The sequence below is a fragment of the Nyctibius grandis genome, chromosome 4 (genome assembly GCF_013368605.1).
Source record: "Nyctibius grandis isolate bNycGra1 chromosome 4, bNycGra1.pri, whole genome shotgun sequence".
Classification (NCBI taxonomy): Eukaryota; Metazoa; Chordata; class Aves; order Nyctibiiformes; family Nyctibiidae; genus Nyctibius; species Nyctibius grandis.
In genome coordinates, this window is record NC_090661.1 from 1,705,971 (window position 1) to 1,724,156 (window position 18,186).

The 18,186-nt window shown below is 66.6% G+C and overlaps 2 protein-coding genes and 1 non-coding gene across 5 annotated transcripts; all 3 read left to right on the forward strand.

Annotated features, from left to right (window-relative positions):
• Positions 1 to 1,045: 1,045 nt before the first annotated feature.
• On the forward strand, positions 1,046 to 9,477 carry PATL1 (PAT1 homolog 1, processing body mRNA decay factor). 3 transcript variants are annotated; one of them, XM_068398447.1, is made up of 19 exons: positions 1,046 to 1,145; positions 1,425 to 1,536; positions 1,686 to 1,897; positions 1,969 to 2,046; positions 2,594 to 2,788; positions 2,882 to 2,983; positions 3,325 to 3,414; positions 3,594 to 3,805; positions 3,880 to 3,969; positions 4,117 to 4,300; positions 5,335 to 5,458; positions 5,575 to 5,672; positions 5,762 to 5,821; positions 6,259 to 6,407; positions 6,543 to 6,702; positions 7,175 to 7,330; positions 8,203 to 8,294; positions 8,385 to 8,534; positions 8,657 to 9,477. In XM_068398447.1, the coding sequence occupies exons 1-19, from the start codon at positions 1,131 to 1,133 to the stop codon at positions 8,676 to 8,678; spliced, it is 2,301 nt and encodes a 766-aa protein (XP_068254548.1). In that variant the 5' UTR covers positions 1,046 to 1,130; the 3' UTR covers positions 8,679 to 9,477. The 3 variants fall into 3 exon arrangements, with proteins under 3 accessions (XP_068254548.1, XP_068254549.1, XP_068254550.1); XM_068398448.1 differs by having other exon boundaries at positions 1,972 to 2,046; XM_068398449.1 differs by lacking the exon at positions 8,657 to 9,477 and having other exon boundaries at positions 8,385 to 8,538.
• Positions 9,478 to 11,011: 1,534 nt separating this feature from the next.
• Positions 11,012 to 17,420, forward strand: OSBP (oxysterol binding protein). The gene is made up of 14 exons (XM_068399157.1): positions 11,012 to 11,343; positions 12,158 to 12,366; positions 12,945 to 13,192; positions 13,274 to 13,472; positions 13,598 to 13,700; positions 13,795 to 13,849; positions 13,940 to 14,071; positions 14,150 to 14,395; positions 14,469 to 14,589; positions 14,670 to 14,773; positions 14,895 to 14,990; positions 15,077 to 15,258; positions 16,062 to 16,282; positions 16,352 to 17,420. The coding sequence occupies exons 1-14, from the start codon at positions 11,027 to 11,029 to the stop codon at positions 16,492 to 16,494; spliced, it is 2,376 nt and encodes a 791-aa protein (XP_068255258.1). The 5' UTR covers positions 11,012 to 11,026; the 3' UTR covers positions 16,495 to 17,420.
• Positions 17,421 to 17,912: 492 nt separating this feature from the next.
• On the forward strand, positions 17,913 to 17,985 carry TRNAV-UAC (transfer RNA valine (anticodon UAC)). The gene has a single exon. It is a non-coding gene; the product is annotated as a tRNA-Val (tRNA).
• The last annotated feature ends 201 nt before the right edge of the window (positions 17,986 to 18,186 follow it).

Consider the following 18,186-nt stretch of genomic DNA (forward strand, 5'->3'; position numbering starts at 1 on the left):
GGCTGTGGGTGGCTGCGGCGAGGGAACGGCTGCGGATGGGGGACAGGGCTGGGGAGAGGGGACAGGGGTGGGGGGACATGGGTGGAATCGGGGACACAGCTGGGGGACATGGCTGGGGAGAGGGGACATGGCTGGGGAGAGGGGACAGGGGTGGGGGGATGTGGCTGGGAACTGGGGACACAGCTGGGGGACATGGCTGGGGATAGGAGTGACAGCTGGGGGACATGGCTGGGGAGAGGGGACACAGCTGGGGGACATGGCTGGGGAGAGGGGACATAGCTGGGGGACATGGCTAGGGATAGGAGTGACAGCTGGGGGACATGGCTGGGGAGAGGGGACATGGCTGGGGAGAGGGGACACAGTTGGGGGACATGGCTGGGGAGAGGGGACACAGCAGGGGAGAGGGGACACGGCTGGGGGGCATGGTTATGGGTAGGGGTCACAGCCAGGGGACAGCTGGGGACCGGGGAGATGGCTAGGGGACACATCTGGGGGGACATGGGCACAGCTGGGGACCGGGGACATGGCTAGGGGACACATCTGGGGGGACATGGGCACAGCTGGGGACCGGGGACATGGCTAGGGGACACATCTGGGGGGACATGGGTATGGATAGGGGCACAGCTGGGGACGGGGGACATGGCTGGGGATGGGGGACACAGCCAGGGGGACATGGCTACGGGTGGGGTGACAGCTGGGAGACGCGGCTGGGGACAGGGAACACAGCTGGGGGCGTGACTGGGGACAGGGGACGTGTCTGGGGGACACAGCTAGGGGACACAGTTGGGGACGGGGTGACAATTGGGGGACAGGGCTGCGGGGGGGGACACGCGGGGGGTGTGCAACAGCGCGCGCGGGTCCGTGCCCACGCGTGTAAAGCCGCACACGCGCCCGTGAAGAGCCGCGGAGAAAATGGGCCGCTGCCCCTTTAAGAACCGCCCGGGGAGGGCGGTGCCTTTAAGACCTAGGAGGCGTGGCTAACGCAGACCACGCCCACCGCCTCACGCATGCGCGGTGGGAAGCGGGACGGGGGGTGACGTCATGCGCCTGCGCCCGCGCATGCGCGGCGGGGCCCGGGGCCGAAACGGGCCTCACGGAGCCTGCGGGCGGGGGGCGCCGCCGCCGCCGTCATGTTCCGGTACCAGGTGAAGGGGTTGGGGGTCTATGGGGGTGTCGGAGGGTCGCGGGCCGGCGTGGGGAGGGGGGTGCGCCGGGCCGGGAACCGGCCCGGCGCACCCCCCCTCCCCACCCCGGCCCGCGGGGCCTGTGTGGGAACCGGGGCGGGGGGGGGGTGGTATCCTGTGGAGCGGGGCTGTGTGTCTCACGGAGGTGGGGGGGGGTCTTACCGGGGGGGCTTCTCACCGGGGAGTGTCTTGGGAGGGGTGGGAGCCCGCTACTGACCCCCCCCGCCTCGCTCTCCCCAGTCCCTGGAGGACTGTCCGCTGGATGAGGATGAAGACGCTTTCCAGGCCCTGGGCGAGGAAGATGAAGACATCGATCAGTTTAACGATGATACATTCGGAGCCGGGGCTGTCGGTGAGCGCTCGTGTGCCCCCCCTGTGAAACCCCTACGATCCCCCCCAGACACTCAGGGCTGTGCCCCCCACCTTCCTGGTGCCCACCCCCACCCCGCTGATGCCCTCCCCGCCCCTCCGAGCACGTCCCTCACTGCGGGTCCCTCGCAGATGACGACTGGCAGGAGGCGCACGAGCGGCTGGCGGAGCTGGAGGACAAACCGGTGGCGAGCAGGGAGCAGGATGGGCCCGGCGGCGAGGAGGTGGATCTGCTGGGTGAGCCCGAGGACACGCTGGCGGAGCGGCTGACCAGGCTGGTCATCGACAGCGAGCTGGAGGACCCCGCCATCATGCAGGCCGTGCAGACCAGGGCCCCCGCTCAGGTGGGAGTGGGGCCGGGGTGGGGCTGGGGTGGGCCTGGCAACGCTGTGCTGACTCCCTGTGTGTTTTCCAGCAGCCTGGAGGGCTGAACTCCAGCATCTGGGACAGCTCGGCCGTCCTACGGCGCATCCGGGGGCCGCTCCTCACTCAGGTACGGTGCTGGGGTACGGGTGGCCGCGGTTGGCTCGTTCCTAGACCCTCTCAGACACCCCCCCTGCGAGGCTGGAGAGCTGAGTTGGGGGGTCATCGCTGCTGCGTGGTCCCTGGTGACGTCTGGGAGACGTTGGTGCTGCCGTCAGGGTTGGGGAATGTCGGCGCCTCGAGGCAGAGGATGTTTTTCGTTGCGGTTTAATTAAGAGTCAGGCTTTGAAGTGCAAGTGGAGCGTGGGGTGCAGCCCTCTGCCCGCTCCGCAGGGCTGACGGGCGGGGCGTGTGGGTGCAGCCTGCGTGGGGTGACACCGAGGTGCCACCACAAACAGGTGTCTTGGCAGTGACTCTGTGGGGCAGGGCCTGGGGGTCCCCGGGACCCTCTACCATCGCGTGGGGCCTCCCACGGAAGTGCAGTGGAGAGGTGGCAGGAGGAAGGATGTGGCTGTCGTGACCTGGGAACATCCCTGGGACGCATGGTGCCAGCTGTCCCCGTCCCAGCCAGTGACTGTTGTCCTGGGGGGGAGCTTTCCCTCCCCTTCCACTCGCAGGAGATGCCGTCGGTGTCCGTGCTGGACTACGCCCTGCCTCAGAGACCCCCGCAGGCTCGAGAGGAAGAGCGGGACCCCTCGGAGCGGGCGCTGCCCCGCCGGTCATCGTCCCCCGTCATCGGGAGCCCCCCTGTCCGGGCTGTCCCCATCGGCACCCCTCCCAAGCAGGCTGCCCTGCCCAACTTCAACCAGCAGGTACCTCCCCCCAGCCCCACTCACCACCCATGGGTGCAGGCTGGTCCCCAGGGAGCTGATCGGGGGGGGTCCACACCACTTTCCTCCTCCTAGATCCTCTGCCCGAAGCCTGTCCACATCCGAGCTACCATGCAGCAGCGCTACCCCGCTCCCTACGGCGAGAGGATGTCTCCCAACCAGCTCTGCAACGTACCGGTACCCACTCCCCGCTGCACCCTTCCTTGTGGGTGCTCACTTCAAGCCCTCATTGCTGGGTGCTCTTCCAGCCTCCCCAGAACCACCCCCAAAGCCCAGTTCCCTTCCTCCCGTCTGCAACCCCGTGCCCTGACGGTGCTGGGCCTGTCACTGTCACACACAGCCAGCCAGCGGCTTGTCTCTAGTCCATAACTCAGCCCCTCTGCCTCATCCTGCTCCCCGGAGCCTGCCCTGGCTCCCAGCCCACCCGGGGCACCTTCCTGGGGCTCTGTCTTGTGCCGTTGCCCGTTTCCCATCTACCCATCATCAATTGTGACCAGCGGCCCCTTCTCTGTCCCCAGAACTCCTCCCTCCTGGGCCACCCGTTCCCCCACAGCGTCTCTCCCGTCCTCACCCACCTGCAGAGAGCGCAGCTGCTCGGAGGAGCCCAGGTAAAGCCCCCTTCGCTCCCTTCCTGCCCTTCCCTGGCCCCTCCACGGGCAGGGTCCTGCATTTCTCTCTTGTGTGGCTCTTTTTGGCCATCCCAGACATGGCCACCCTGGCTGGGCCTTTCCCTCAGCCCCAAATCTCCCCCCGTGGCTGACTCCGGGTGCCATCTCTGCCCTGCCAGGCCGGCCGAATGTCCCCCAGCCAGTTTGCCCGCATCTCTGGCCTGGTTGGGAGCCCCCTCCCCTCCGTCAATCCCAAGCTGCTCCAGGGTAGAGTGGGGCAGATGATGCCACCGGCCAGCGGGTTTCGTGCCTTCTTCGGGGCTCCCCCCGCTCCACCCCCCTCACAGCCGCAGCACGCGCCGGGCCCTGGATCCCACCTGCAGAGCCTGAGGTAGGTGCCATCCCTCTCCTAGCCGCCTGCCCCTTCTTTGTAGCCACCTCTGAGGCTTCCCCGCTCTCCCCCAGGCCGCAGCCCCAGATGTTCCGGCCGGATACAACCCACCTGCACCCCCAGCACCGCCGGCTCCTGCACCAGCGGCAGCAGCAGACCCGAAAGTGAGTGCTGGCCCCGCGCCGACGCCGGGAAGAGGGGCTGCGTCGCCCCTCCGCCCCGGGGGGGGCTTGTGGCTAGCCTGTGCACCGCTCTCTGTCCCTTCCTGTAGCTCCTGTGTGCTCACGGGTGCCCTTCTTGCCTCCTGCCAGCCAGCACCGAAGCCTCAACGGCTCGGTGGGGGACCGAGGGGGCCACCGGAGCAGTCACCAGGAGCAGATACGGAAAGACCCCTACGCCAACCTCATGCTGCAACGGGAGAAGGACTGGGTGTCCAAGATCCAGATGATGCAGCTGCAGAGCACTGATCCCTACCTGGATGACTATTACTACCAGGTACCACGGAGGGGGATCACCCAGCCCCTTCCTCTGCGTGTCCCGTGCCCGTAGCTGCTCCCACGGGGCCGGTGTCACCCCAGCGCGGCCTCTGTGCCACGGGGCGTTGGGTGGGAGGGCGCTGGAGGAGGAAGGCAGGAGGACAGGGTGGGGTGAGCATCCCCAGGGAGGGAAGAGCTGCCTTCCTCTTCTTGGGGGAGATCTCCAGGGGTGAGGAGATGTTGGCAGCGTGGATTTGGAGGGTGCAGCAGAAAGCCCAAGAGGAGGGTGGTAGAGCAGCTCGATCAGAAGCTGCATGTGATGGTGGCAGAGTAAAACACGTAGAAGGGGAGACAAGGAGGGTGCAAAACGCAGGGGGGACACCCTGGGGAGGGAGTGGCTGCGTGAGGAGGACTCTGGTCCGATGGGGGGGTGGTGGTGAAGGCTGTGGGGTCCGAAGAGCGAGTGGGGAAGGAGGAGGGGGAGAGACTGCTCCTGCTCTTGTCCAGTTTGAGAATTGGGGCTGGGAGGAGCGAGAGTTGGAGCAGACGAAGGAAGGTGATGGCTGGGCTGTGGGTGAGCTGATCTCCCAGTTAAGAGGAACTGGTGTGGCTGCAGCTGGGACGTGAGTCAACAGAGCTCTGGCGTTGCGAAAGAGGCGAACGTTGGCCGGGGTGGCCGGGGAAAAGCGCGTGAGCAGCGAGGCGAGAGGCCCCGGCCACGCGCTGCCCAGCCTGGGCACGGTGCTGGCAGAGCGAGGCAGGCTAACTGGGGTGTGCTGGGAAGGACTGGGAGCTGAGGACCTCACAGGGGAGAGCAGATTCGTCATTGTGTTGAGAAAGTGAGGGCTGAGGAGGAACCTTGACCTCTAATCTGGAGGGATGATAGAGAGGAGGACGCAGTCGTGGAAGAAGAGTCGTTTAAAATGCTACTGGTGACGTTGGGAAGACCAGTGACTGCTGGGAAGGCCCCAGGCCGGGGAGGGGGACATGTCACATCCCTCCTTGCCAGCTGTTTTTTTGGGGGGGTCTCAACCTCTCCTCTCCCTGCCTCAGAATTACTTCCAGAAGCTGGAGAAGTTGTCAGCGGCGGAGGAAGTCCAGGGTGATGGTCCCAAGAAGGAACGCACTAAACTCATCACACCTCAGGTGGCGAAGCTGGAGCACACCTACAAGCCAGGTAAGCGCTTCTGTCTCCACGCAGCCCAGATCTGGACCCAGAGATAAGGGGGGGCTGAGGTGGGGTTGGGCCTGGACTGACCCCCTTTGCTTCCCTTCTCCCCGCCCTTCCTGCAGTGCAGTTTGAGGGCTCGCTCGGGAAGCTCACGGTGTCCAGCGTGAACAACCCTCGGAAGATGATCGACGCCGTGGTGACCTCCCGCAGCGAGGATGATGTGAGTCGTGGCCCTCTGCCTCCCCTCCTCCCCTCTGCGCCTGTGTGGGGGTCACCCACAGCCCGTCACTCGCTGTCCCTCCCTGGCAGGAGACGAAGGAGAAGCAGGTTCGAGACAAGAGGCGCCAGACCCTTGTCACCATCGAGAAGGTGAGTTGACGTGGTGGTGTCAGGGCAATGGTTGGACTCGATGATCTCAGAGGGCTCTTCCAACCTCATTGATTCTGGGATTCTGTGACCCTGGGACATCTGTGGTGGGACACGAGGTGGGCTGGGGCAAAGGAAGGGCCAGGGAGATGATGGCACGGTGCCGATGGACTCCTCTGGACACCCATTTGAGAGGTCCTGCTTGCGAGGGGGGCACCAGCCGTGCCTTCACCCTGCCCCAAACAGCCACAGGGTCTGTTGTTGACTCGCAGCAGCAAAGCAGGGACACCTGGGCTGTGGATGGTGACACTTGAGGGTCACAGTCCCTGCTCAACCTGCTCTCGCCCCGGGTCTGAAGGAGGCTTTGACGTGCTCTGGGCCTTGGATCCCCGTGGAGCAGGGAGCCCCGTGCCCCGCCGTGATTGAGGTCTCTCCTGCAGACGTACAGCCTCCTCCTGGACGTGGAGGACTACGAGAGACGCTACCTCCTGAGCCTGGAAGGCGAGAGGCCGGCCCTGATGGGCGAGAGGAAGCAGAAGATCTGCGACATGTATGACAATCTGAGGGGGAAGGCGCCCGGGCAGGAGAGGTGAGCAGAGGGGACCTCAGATGGTCCGTGGGCACTTGGGGCTGCTGGAACTGCCTCTCCAGGGAGGTGTTTCCCAAAGAGTCATCTGGCTGCTCCCAGCTGAACGTCAACACCTTTTTCTCCTCTCCTTGACAGGCCGAGTGACGACCACTTCATGCAGATCATGTGCATCAGGAAAGGGAAGCGCCTCGTGGCCCGGATCCTCCCCTTCTTGTCACCCGAGCAAGCGGCCGACGTCCTCATGGCGACGGCCAGGAACTTGCCCTTCCTCATCAAGAAGGATGCTCAGGATGAGGTGAGATTCCAGGGGTTGGGAGGGTTCCCCTCGCTCGTTTGGAGCTGGAGCTCCTCTCCTTGGCTATTCAGCATGAGTTGGAGAGCTGGGCAAAGAGGAACCTCATGAGGTTCAACAAGTGCAGAGTCCTGCACCTGGGGAGGAGGAATAAAATGCACCAGGACAGGTTAGGAGGTGATCTGCTGGAGAGCAGCTCCGTGGAGAAGGACCTTGGAGTCCTGGTGGGCAACAAGTTACCCATGGGACAGCAGTGTGCCCTTGGGGCCAAGAAGGCCAATGGGATCCTTTCTTCTCAGAAGGGGTCATTAGCCATTGGAAGGGGCTGCCCAGGGAGGTGGTGGAGTCACCATCTCTGGAGGGGTTGAAGACAAGACTGGACATGGCACTTAGTGCCCTGGTCTAGTTGCCATGGTGGTGTCAGGGCAATGGTTGGACTCGATGATCCCAGAGGTCCCTTCCAACCCCTCCGCAGGTGCTGCCCTGCCTGCTGAGGCCCTTCTCGCACGTTCTCTACCACCTTCCCTTGGGGACTGTCACCAGCCTTGTCCAGCAGCTAACGAACCTACCTCAGAACGCCACCACGCCGGCGCCCACCAACCTCCACCTCACCGCTGTGCTCCAAAACAAGGTGCTCCTCAAATCCGGGGTGGGAAGGGCTGGTCCTCTGCCCTGGGGGGACGATTTTGGCCCTTGGGGGGAGGATTTTGGCCCTTGGGGGGAGGATTTTGGCCCTTGGGGGGAGGATTTTGGCCCTTTGGGGGAGGATTTTGACCCCTGGAGAAGGATTTTGGCCCTTTGGGGGAGGATTTTGACCCCTGGAGAAGGATTTTGGCCCTTGGGGGGAGGATTTTGACCCCTGGAGAAGGATTTTGGCCCTTGGGGGAAGGATTTTGACCCCTGGAGAAGGATTTTGGCCCTTGGGGGAAGGATTTTGGCCCTTGGAGAAGGATTTTGGCCCTTTGGGGGAGGATTTTGGCCCTTGGAGAAGGATTTTGGCCCTTGGAGAAGGATTTTGGCCCTCGGGGGGAGGATTTTGGCCCTTTGGGGGAGGATTTTGGCCCTTTGGGGGAGGATTTTGGCCCTTGGGGGAAGGATTTTGGCCCTTTGGGGGGAAGATTTTGACCGTTGGGGAAGGATTTTGACCCTTGGGGGAGGATTTTGGCCCTTTGGGGAAGGATCTTGACCCTTTGGGGAAGGATCTTGACCCTTTGGGGAAGGATCTTGGCCCCTGGGGGGAGGATTTTGGCCCTTGGAGGAGGATTTTGGCCCTTGGAGAAGGATTTTGGCCCTTGGAGAAGGATTTTGGCCCTTGGGGGAAGGATTTTGACCCTTGGGGGAAGGATTTTGGCCCTTGGGGGAAGGATTTTGACTCTTGGGGGGAGGATTTTGTCCCTTGGGGAGGGGTATTTCGGCCTTTAGGAGGGATTTTGGGCCTTCAGGAGGCCGGTGGTGGCTTTGTGCCAAGGCCAGCAGGACACCCCCTCCCTCTGTGCCCCCCAGTTCGGCCTGTCCCTGCTGTACCTGGTGTTGAGCCGCGGCGAGGAGTTGCAGAGCTCGGACGCCAACACGGAGCTGATGCAGGACAACCAGTGGTGAGATGCCCTCGGGGTCGGGGGGGAGCGGTCCCTCAGACCCCCCCCACACCTCTCACTCCCCCCCCACCTTCTCCTCCCCCCCCTCAGGACGGAGCTGATGCTCACGGCGACCCGGGAGCTCCTGCGCATCCCTCCGGCCGCCTTGGCCAAGCCGCTCTCCACCCCCTCCAACCTCCTCTCCCTCTTCTCCCGCTACGTCGACCAGCAGAAGCTGAACCTCTTGGAGACGAAATTGCAGTGAGTTTCGGGCCACCACCCCAGGGGTGACACTGAGGGGGGGGGGGCTGGTGGCTGTAACCCCCCCCACGGCGCCTCCTCTCACCCCCCCCCTCCCTCCCACCGTTATTCCCCGGTACCAGCTTAGTGCACGGCATCCGGTAGGAGAGCTCCGCACCGGCACCGGCCAGAGGATGGATGGCGGAGGGCAGGTGGCCCCCCCACCTCAACGGTGGCCCTCCCACCCTGATGGTGGCCCTCCCACCCCGATGGTGGCCCCCCCCAGGTGCAGGAGGCCATCCTGGCTGGGGGCAGGGTGGGGGGGTTTGGCTGCTCCCCCACAACGTGCTGCATCTCCCTCGCCCCCCCCACACCGGCTGCTGCTTCTCCCCCCCCTCCCCACCCCAAACCAGGTAGTCCCGGGCAAGGGGGGGGGGGCTGTAGGGTGGGGACAAGCCCCCCCCCCACCCCTCCCCAGCCCCTCCTCGAGCACTGAGGTCTGGTCCCCGCCCGCACACGCGTGTGCACACACACACACACACACTTTGCACACTCGCCTTGTCTTCCCGAGAGCCCTGGCCCCCCCCTCACCCCCTGGGGCCGGTGCGGGGGGGCTCTGCGCTCCCCCCCCTTCCCCATCTGGGTGGATTTTGCTCCTCGGTTTAATTTTACTTTATTTTTTTCTCTGCTTTTAAAAAGAAAACAAGAGAGATTTGCACATGTAGGTATTTTACAACCAGTAACTCCTCCCCGCCATTAACCAGTTGCCCCCTGGCTGCTCCCTGGCCCCCCCCAATCTGACTGATCAAGTGGAAAGTTCATTTATTACATTTTTTTTTTGGGTTTGTTTTTTGCCCCCCCCCCCTGCCCCCCCCGGCCCAGTTTTTGGTTCTGGTTAATGAGAATAAAAGTTTCTAAATTTACATTTTTATAGGGTTATTGTAAATAAAGATGAATTGTATTACTGCCGCAGGCCTGGCCTCTCCTTCTCCCGGGGGGGGGGGGGGCAGGCAGCCCCCCCCTGTGCCCCATAGCCCCCCGTCTCTGCAGGGTGCACCCAGGACCCCTCCTGACCCCCCCCAAGGTGCACCCAAGGCCCCCCCCATACCCCCTCCCACGGTGCACCCAGGGCCCCCCCCTATGCCCCCCCCTCCCCAGGGTGCACCCAGGGCCCCCCATGACCCTCCTTCCACAGGGTGCACCCAGGGCCCCCCATGACCCCCCCCTCCACAGGGTGCACCCAGGACCCCCCCCATACCCCCTCCCAAGGTGCACCCAGGGCCCCACCCCATGACACCCCCTCCCCAGGGTGCACCCCAGGACCCCCCCATGCCCCGCCCTCCCCAGAATGCACCCAGGACCCCCCCTTGACCCTCCCCAGGGTGCACCCAGGGCCCCCCCCATGCCCCCCCTTCCCTAGGGGCCCCCTCATAGACCCCCCCCCCAGGGTGCAGCCAGGGCACCCCCTATGCCCCCCTCTCCCCAGGGTGCACCCCAGGACCCCCCCATGCCCCCCCCTCCACAGAGCGCACCCAGGACCCCCCCTTGACCCTCCCCAGGGTGCACCCAGGGCCCCCCCCATGCCCCCCCTTCCCTAGGGGCCCCCTCATAGACCCCCCCCCCAGGGTGCAGCCAGGGCACCCCCTATGCCCCCCTCTCCCAGGGTGCACCCCAGGACCCCCCCATGCCCCCCCCTCCACAGAGCGCACCCAGGACCCCCCCTTGACCCCCCCCCCAAGGTGCACCCAAGGCCCCCTCCATGCCCCCCCTTCCCCAGGGTGCACCCAGGGTCCCCCCCATGCCACCTCCTCCCCAGGGTTCACCCAGGGTCCCCCCCATGCCCCCTCTGCAGGGTGCACCCAAGGCCCCCCCCTCCCCTAGGGACCCCCCCCCCATAGACACCCCCCCCGCCCCCCAGGGTGCACCCAGGGCCCCCCCCCATGCCACCCCCCCCTCTCCAGGGGTACCCTGGGGGGAGCAAAGCTCTGCCCCCCCCTTCCTTCCCCCCCGCGCTGTAACACCCCCGGGGGGGAGCAGCGCCCATGGGTGCTGGGGGGGCGGGGCCCACCGGTCAAAGGTCAGAGGTCACCGCCACACCCCCCCGCTGGCAGGGCAATGTCTCGGCCAATGGCGGCGGGCGCAGCGGGAGGTCCCGCCCCCCGCGGCCAATGGGCGGCGGGATGAGTCACCGCTCAGCCGCGCGGCCCCGCCCAGCCGAGTGCGGCCTGACGTCAGTGATGAGACTCTCCTCTCTTCCCGCTCATTGGCCCGCCGCGGAGACGGACGGACGAGAGAACCAGTGAGGAGGAGGGGCGGGGCGCGCAGCCTCATGACCTTCAGCGCAAGCGCGTCAGCAGCCAATGGGAGCGCAAGCACCGCCCCCCTCGGCCGGCGGCACCAATCCGCCCGTCGGGGCGGTGCGCGCGGGGGCCGCCGCCGCCAATGGGGCGCGGCCGGGAGGCGGGGCGAGTGACGGCAGCGCGGCGAAGGGGCGGGGCGGCGGGGCGGCGGCGATGGCGGAGCTGCGCGGGGCGGCCGCGGGCCCCGGCCCGTTGGTGGCGGCGGCGGCGGCAGCGCTGCCCGGGCCCATGGCGCTGCCCGCGGCGCCCGGGACGGCCCCGGCCCTGCCCTCACCGGCGGGCGGCGGGGCGGGCCCGGGGGCGGCGGCGGGGGCAGCGGCGGCGGGGGGCGGCGGCGGTGGCGGTACCGGGGTGGGCGGCACCGGGTCCGGTTCGGCGCGCGAGGGCTGGCTCTTCAAGTGGACCAACTACATCAAGGGCTACCAGCGCCGCTGGTTCGTGCTCAGCAACGGCCTCCTCAGCTACTACCGGTACGGCACCGGGCACACCCCCCCCCCCACACACACACACACCGGGCCCCGCCGCCCCCCGGGCCGCCCCGCCGCCCCTCGCCCCCTCCCTGCGCCGCGGGGCTCCCCCGGGACCTTGGGCCCGGCCCGTGAAGCCGTGGCGGGAGGGTGGTGTGTGTCTGTCCCCCCCCCCGCCCCAAGCCGCTGAGGTCTCGGTGTCCCCCGGTACCGGTTGTCACCTCCCCGGGCACAGCGGGTAGCCCCGGGGAGGGGATCCCTTTACACCGGTCCTCCGAGCAGCCCGGTACCGGGGGGGGCAGCGGTTCCCAGCCCCCTCCCCGCCGCGCCACCGCTTGGTCCCCCGAGGGGACACCCGAGCCCGCCGGGGGGGCCCTGACCCTCCCCGCGCCTCCATTATTCATGGGGGAACCGGAGCCCGCAGGCAGCTGCCAGCTCCGGTTACAGCCCGGGGCCGGGGTGTCCCCCCCCCTCTGGCCCTGGCCCGGTGACGTGGAAGGGGTGTGCCGGGCTGGCACGGCCTCGCACCGCGCCGGGGCCTTCACCCTCCTCCCCGGGGCCGTGCCGGGATGCGGGAGGCCCCGAGGGGGGCCCCGAGGCTGCTCCGGGGGGGCCGGGGGCTGCAGACCCCCCCCCTCCGAAGCGGCGTCGCCAGCCTTGGCCCCGTTCCGGTGCTGGCACTGGAGCCACCACCCTATTAATAGCCCTGCCTGCGGGGTGGGGGACAGCAGCCCCCCTCTGTGCCCCCCCCAAGGGCAGGGTTACAGGGCACCTCCTTCCCCCGGCCCCCCTCACCCCCCTCTGCTCCCCCGCGCAGGTCCAAGGCGGAGATGCGGCACACTTGCCGCGGCACCATCAACCTGGCCACGGCCAACATCACCGTGGAGGATTCCTGCAACTTCATCATCTCCAACGGCGGCGCCCAGACCTACCACCTGAAAGCCAGCTCCGAGGTGGAGCGGCAGCGCTGGGTCACTGCCCTGGAGCTGGCCAAGGCCAAAGCTGTCAAGATGCTGGAGGAATCGGGTACGGCCAGCGCGTGGCAGCACCCTGCTACTCCCCGTGGCTCCCACGCCTCGGGCCCAGGGGACATTTTGCCCCTTCAAAGAACACGACTCCTCGTCCCCTCCCTGTTCCTGTTTGCCCGCTGCCAGCCAGAGCCACAACCTGCTTCTCCCCGCCCATCTCCCGTGCCCAGCTGGGTGCTGTGCGGGGACAGCACGTGGCCTGGGGTGCCACGAGCGGGGTTTGGAAGGGGGTGGCCGTGTCCAGCCACGTGTGAGCTCGGCAGCGCTGTCCTGCCTGCTGCAGAGACGCCCTCCCTGCTGCCTGGCTCTGGTGCCAGCAGCCTGGCACGTGCCTCCGTGCTGGCATGGGCCAGGAGATGGGCCATCTGCTCCGAGCTGCCGCCACCCGTCCAGGATGCCACTGTGGTGGCCAGGAGCGGTGTGTGGCTCCCAGGGACTGGGGTGGGGGGCTCCTGTGCCCAACCTGGCAGCCCTTGGTGTGGCTCTGAGGGCAGGTGCTGCTCCCAGGAGGAGAGAGAGGCCCCGCAGGGTGACAGGCCCCGCAGGGTGACACTAACACCCCTTCCCCGCTGGCAGATGACTCTGGCGACGAGTCGGTGTCGCAGACGGACAAGACGGAGCTGCAGAGCACCCTGCGCACCCTCTCCAGCAAGGTGGAGGACCTGAGCACCTGCAACGACCTCATCGCCAAGCACGGCACGGCCCTGCAGCGCTCCCTCAGCGAGCTGGAGACCCTCCGCCTGCCGGCCGACAGCACCGAGAAGATCAAGCAGGTCAACGAACGAGCCACCCTCTTCCGTATCACCTCCAACGCCATGATCAACGTGAGTCCCCACCCCCTGGGGCAGGGCGGGGGGGGTCCCACGGTGAGGTTTGACCCCGACGGGGCGCCGTCTCCGCCGTAGGCCTGCCGGGATTTCTTGATGCTGGCTCAGACCCACAGCAAGAAGTGGCAGAAATCGCTGCAGCACGAGCGGGACCGGCGCATCCGGCTGGAGGAGACGCTGGAGCAGTTGGCCAAGCAGCACAACCACCTGGAGAGAGCGTTCCGCGGGGCCACCGTGCTGCCCGCCAGCGCGCCCGGCGCCGACGGCTCGGCCAAAGGTACCCCCGGGCCACCCGGAGCCCCCCTGCGCCGGTGGGGAGTGAGGAGAGCCTCCAGTGTTGCACTGGGGGAAACTGGGAGGAGCGTGGAGCTTGCTGCCTCAGCTGTCCCCTATCCCCACCAGACCCGTGCTGCCCTGCGAAAGGAGACCTGAGCGACGAGGACGATGACAACGAGTTCTTTGACGCCCCGGAGATCATCTCCGTGCCGGAGAGCATGGGGCACAAGTGAGTGCTGGGGTGTGGGGCTGCCCTCCTGGCCCCCCCACCCCACCCCAAACCCCACCAGGGACTGACTCGGCCCCTTTCCCCCCCACCCCAGGCGCACCGGCAGCAACATCAGCGGCACCGGCAGCGACATCAGCCTGGATGAGCAGGTGGGATGGGGGGCGTTTGAGGCAGGAATGGGCTGGGGGTGCCCCCGGGTGTAGGGGGGGTCCCAGCCCTTGTCTCCCCCCCTCTCCCAGTACAAGCACCAGGTAGAGGACACTAAGAAGGAGAAGAGAACCCGCATCCCCTACAAACCCAACTACAGCCTCAACCTCTGGAGCATCATGAAGAACTGCATCGGGAAGGAGTTATCCAAGATCCCCATGCCGGTGAGCGGGGGGCACGCAGCGGGGTGGGCACCCCAGGGACCCCCCCCCCACCCCCTCTCACCTCTCCATCCTCTCCAGGTGAACTTCAACGAGCCCCTGTCCATGCTGCAGCGCCTGACGGAGGACCTGGAGTACCACGAGCTGCTGGACCGGGCGGCCAAGTGCGAGAGCTCCCTGGAGCAGCTGTGCTACGTGGCCGCCTTCACCGTCTCCTCCTACTCCACCACCGTCTTCCGCACCAGCAAACCCTTCAACCCCCTCCTGGGAGAGACCTTCGAGCTGGATCGGCTGGAGGAGAACGGCTACCGCTCCCTCTGCGAGCAGGTACCGCCGAGCCTGGCTCCTCTGGCGTGGCTCGGCACGGCTCGGCTCGGCGTGACCCGTTCCCCTCTCCCAGGTCAGCCACCACCCGCCGGCCGCCGCTCACCACGCCGACTCCAAGCACGGCTGGACGCTGCGCCAAGAGATTAAAATCACCAGCAAGTTCCGGGGCAAATATCTCTCCATCATGCCTCTGGGTGAGCTGTGGGGCAGGGGTGGGGACCAGTTGAGTGTCCTACTGGGAGCAGTGTTCCCAGCACAACCTCCCTCCCTTCAGGTACCATCCACTGCGTCTTCCACTCCTCGGGCAACCACTACACGTGGAAAAAAGTCACCACCACCGTGCACAACATCATCGTGGGCAAGCTCTGGATAGACCAGGTGGGGTGAAACCCTGGTGATGGTCCCATAGGGAGACCTGGAGCCCTCACGCCGTGCCTCAGTTTCCCCTGCCACCAGGGGTGGGTGGATCTGACCATCTCCCCCCCCTTCTCCTCTGCAGTCGGGGGAGATCGAGATCATCAACCACAAAACAGGTGACAAGTGCAACCTCAAGTTTGTTCCTTACAGCTACTTCTCTCGGGACGTGGCGAGGAAGGTAAGGGGACACGGGGAGGTTGGGGACACCTCGGGGTGCTCGTGGCTTCTGCGTGTCCTGCTTCAGGTCATCCCCCGTCCCAACAGGTCACCGGGGAGGTGACAGACCCCACGGGGAAGGTACATTTTGTGCTGTTGGGTACGTGGGATGAGAAGATGGATTGCTACAAGGTGACGTCGGGCGCTGGGGACAATGGAGGCGAGGGGCGGCAGAGGAGCCACGAGGCTGAGGAGAGCAGGGTGCTGCTGTGGAAGAGGAACCCGCTGCCGTGAGTTGGTGGGGACGCAGGGACAAGGTGGCACTGGGAGGGGTGAAGCCCACTGGTGGTGGGGCTGAGGGTGTCCAGCGAGACCTGGCCAGGGTGGAGAGCTGGGGGAGAGGAACCTCATGGAGTTCAACCAAGTGTAGGGTCCTGCACCTGGGGAGGAATAACCCCATGGACCAGTAGAGGTTGGGGGTGATCTACTGGAGAGCAGCTCTGCAGAGAAGGACCTGGGGGTTCTGGTGGGCAACAAGTTCCCCATGAGCCAGCAATGTGCCCTTGTGGCCAGGAAGGGCAGTGGTGTCCTGGGGTGCATGAGGAAGAGTGTGGGCAGCAGGTCAAGGGAGGTTCTCCTGCCCCTCTACACGGCCCTGGTGTGGCCACATCTGGAGTAACTGTGTGCAGTTCTGGGCCCCCCAGTTCAAGAAAGACCAGGAGCTACTGGAGCGAGTCCAGTGGAGGGTATGGAGATGGTCAGAGGACTGGAGCATCTCTGCTACGAGGAGAGGCTGAGGGAGCTGGAGAAGAGCAGACTGAGGGGGGATCTTATCAACACTTAGGGGTGGGTGTCAAGAGGAGGGGGCCAGACTCTTCTCAGTGGTGCCCAGTGACAGGACAAGGGGCAACGGGCACAAGCTGAAACATGGGAAGTTCCATCTGAACATGAGGAGGAACTTCTTGACTGTGAGGGTGGCAGAGCCCTGGCACAGGCTGCCCAGGGAGGGTGGGGAGTCTCCTTCTCTGGAGATACCCAACCCCACCCTGTGCCACGTGCTCTGGGTGACCCCTCCGCGGTGCCCCCGCCGTAGGAAGTACGCCGAGAACATGTATTACTTCTCGGAGCTGGCGCTGACCCTGAACGCCCCCGAGAGCGGCCCGGCGCCCACCGACAGCCGCCGCCGCCCCGACCAGCGCCTCATGGAGAACGGCCGCTGGGACGAGGCCAACGCCGAGAAGCAGCGGCTGGAGGAGAAGCAGCGCATCGCCCGCAAGAGGCGCGAGGCCGAGGCCGCCAGGGCCACCGAGGACGGTAAGGATGGTCTGTCCCCCCCCTCCCTGCTTGTCCCCACACCCCCCACACCCACTGTCCCCCCCCCAGGGACCCCCTACGACCCCTACAAGCCGCTGTGGTTCGAGCGGAGGAAGGACCCCGTCACCCAGGAGCTGGCGCACGTCTACAAGGGTGGCTACTGGGAGAGCAAAGAGAAGCAGGACTGGGGCTTGTGCCCGGACATTTTTTGAGCTGGGAGGAGGGGGGGGGGCAAGCGGTGATGGAGGGGGGGCCACAAAGGCCAGCGGGTGCCAGGGGAGCCACGGGCTTGTCCCCCTCTGGCTGTCCTCACCCCCCCAGCGCTGTCCCCACGCCTCACCGCCGGGGGTGCCTTAGCCCATCCGAACTGACCTTGATGCTGGGGTGGGGTGGGGGGTGGGACCCCACACACGCCCCCCCCTGCTTGTTTTGGGGTGGGGGGGGGTCCCCTTCACCCCCTCCCCGGCACAGGAGAGCCAGCGCCCTGGGCAGCCCCCCCCCGCAGGGGGCTGGGGGGGCAGCGGGGTGAGCCCGAGGCTGGCCTTGGTCTCTGCCCCCCCCCTTGTCACCCTCCCACCCTTTTTTTCAGTCCCCCTTCGCCCCCAGGCATGGGGGGGGGGCCCCAGACCTCCCCCCCCCCGCCCCAGCCTGTTCTATAGGTGTATATTATATATATGTAGAGAGCAACCGGGGTCCCCTTCCCCCCCTGCCTGCGGCTCTATGGGCACCCAGCACCCCCCCTCCAAACTGGGGTGTCCCCTGGGGTCCATACCCCCCCTTGGGGTCCCCACACCCCCCCAGGATCCCCCCCCACCCCTGGGGTCCCCCCCCACCCCCGGGGTCCCCCCCACGAGGTGCCTTCCCTGTAGGTTGGTTAGGGCAGGGGGAGGCCCCTGGGTTTTGGGGTGGGGTGGGTGGGTGGGGGGGGTCTCTCCCACCCATCTCCGGGGAGCAGCGGGCCCCTGCACCCCCAAACACTACAGCGGGGGGGCTGGGGGGGGTCTCTGCCCCCCCAAAATGGAGAAGTTGGGGGCGTTTGATGCCTTTTTTTTGGTTGTTTTATTTTTTTTTTTGCCCCCCCCCCTCCCTTTACCCCCTTCCAGGAAAAAAAAAACCACCTAAATTAAACTCTGTGAATGCCCCACCCTGCCTGTGCCTGCTCTGTGGGGGGGGTGGGTGCTACTGGGACCCCCCCAGCTACTGGGACCCCCCCGGGAGGGAGCTGAGGGGCCACCCAGTCCCTCCAGGACCCCAAAAATAGGTGGTGGGGGGGCGGTGGCAGCACCCAAGCAGGGACTTGAACCCCGGACCCTCTGCGGGCTGAGCCACCCCCGTGGCCCCTCCTGGGGGGTGAGGGGGGGGCACGCGCCCCCCCAGCTTTCCTCCTCCTCCTCCTCACCGTGGGCACCTCGCCCTGTGCCACCACGGTGCCCAGCTGCCACCTGGGGCTTGTCCCCTGTGTCCCCCCCCAGGATGGGGACACCCTGGGCTGGCCCCCCCCCGCCCCAGGCTGGGCTCTGGGCTGAGCACGGTGGGTGGGGGGGGGGACAGGGACAAAGGGGGGTGTCCCCTGTGTCCCCTCCCCATGTCCCCTGCTCGACAAGGGGGGCTTGGGGACACCCCCGTGGCCGGCTCCGTGGTGTAGGGGTGATCACGTCTGCTTTACACGCAGAAGGTCCTGGGTTCGAGCCCCAGCGGAGCCACCACCATGTCCCTGTCACCACCCCCCACCGGGGTGGCTTTTTGGGGACCCAAGGACCCTTTTTAGCCAGGGGGTGTCACAGAGCCCAGGGGGGGCCACTGTCCCTGTCCCCCCACTCACACCCCAGGCAGAGCCTACGTGTCCTCCCGGGGGCAGCTGGGGACAATCCCACCCCGTGTCCCCTCCCCGCCACCACCAGACA

Bases quoted from the DNA above. Each gene is read 5' to 3' on its own strand.
- PATL1 (XM_068398447.1), top strand. The intron at 2,789-2,881 runs GTACCTCCCCCC...TCCTCCTCCTAG, and splicing joins TGCCCAACTTCAACCAGCAG to ATCCTCTGCCCGAAGCCTGT. The intron at 8,295-8,384 runs GTGAGATGCCCT...CCCCCCCCTCAG, and splicing joins CTGATGCAGGACAACCAGTG to GACGGAGCTGATGCTCACGG.
- OSBP (XM_068399157.1), top strand. From the start codon at position 11,027: ATGGCGGAGCTGCGCGGGGCGGCCGCGGGCCCCGGCCCGTTGGTGGCG. The intron at 11,344-12,157 runs GTACGGCACCGG...TCCCCCGCGCAG, and splicing joins GGCCTCCTCAGCTACTACCG to GTCCAAGGCGGAGATGCGGC. The intron at 13,193-13,273 runs GTGAGTCCCCAC...TCTCCGCCGTAG, and splicing joins CCTCCAACGCCATGATCAAC to GCCTGCCGGGATTTCTTGAT.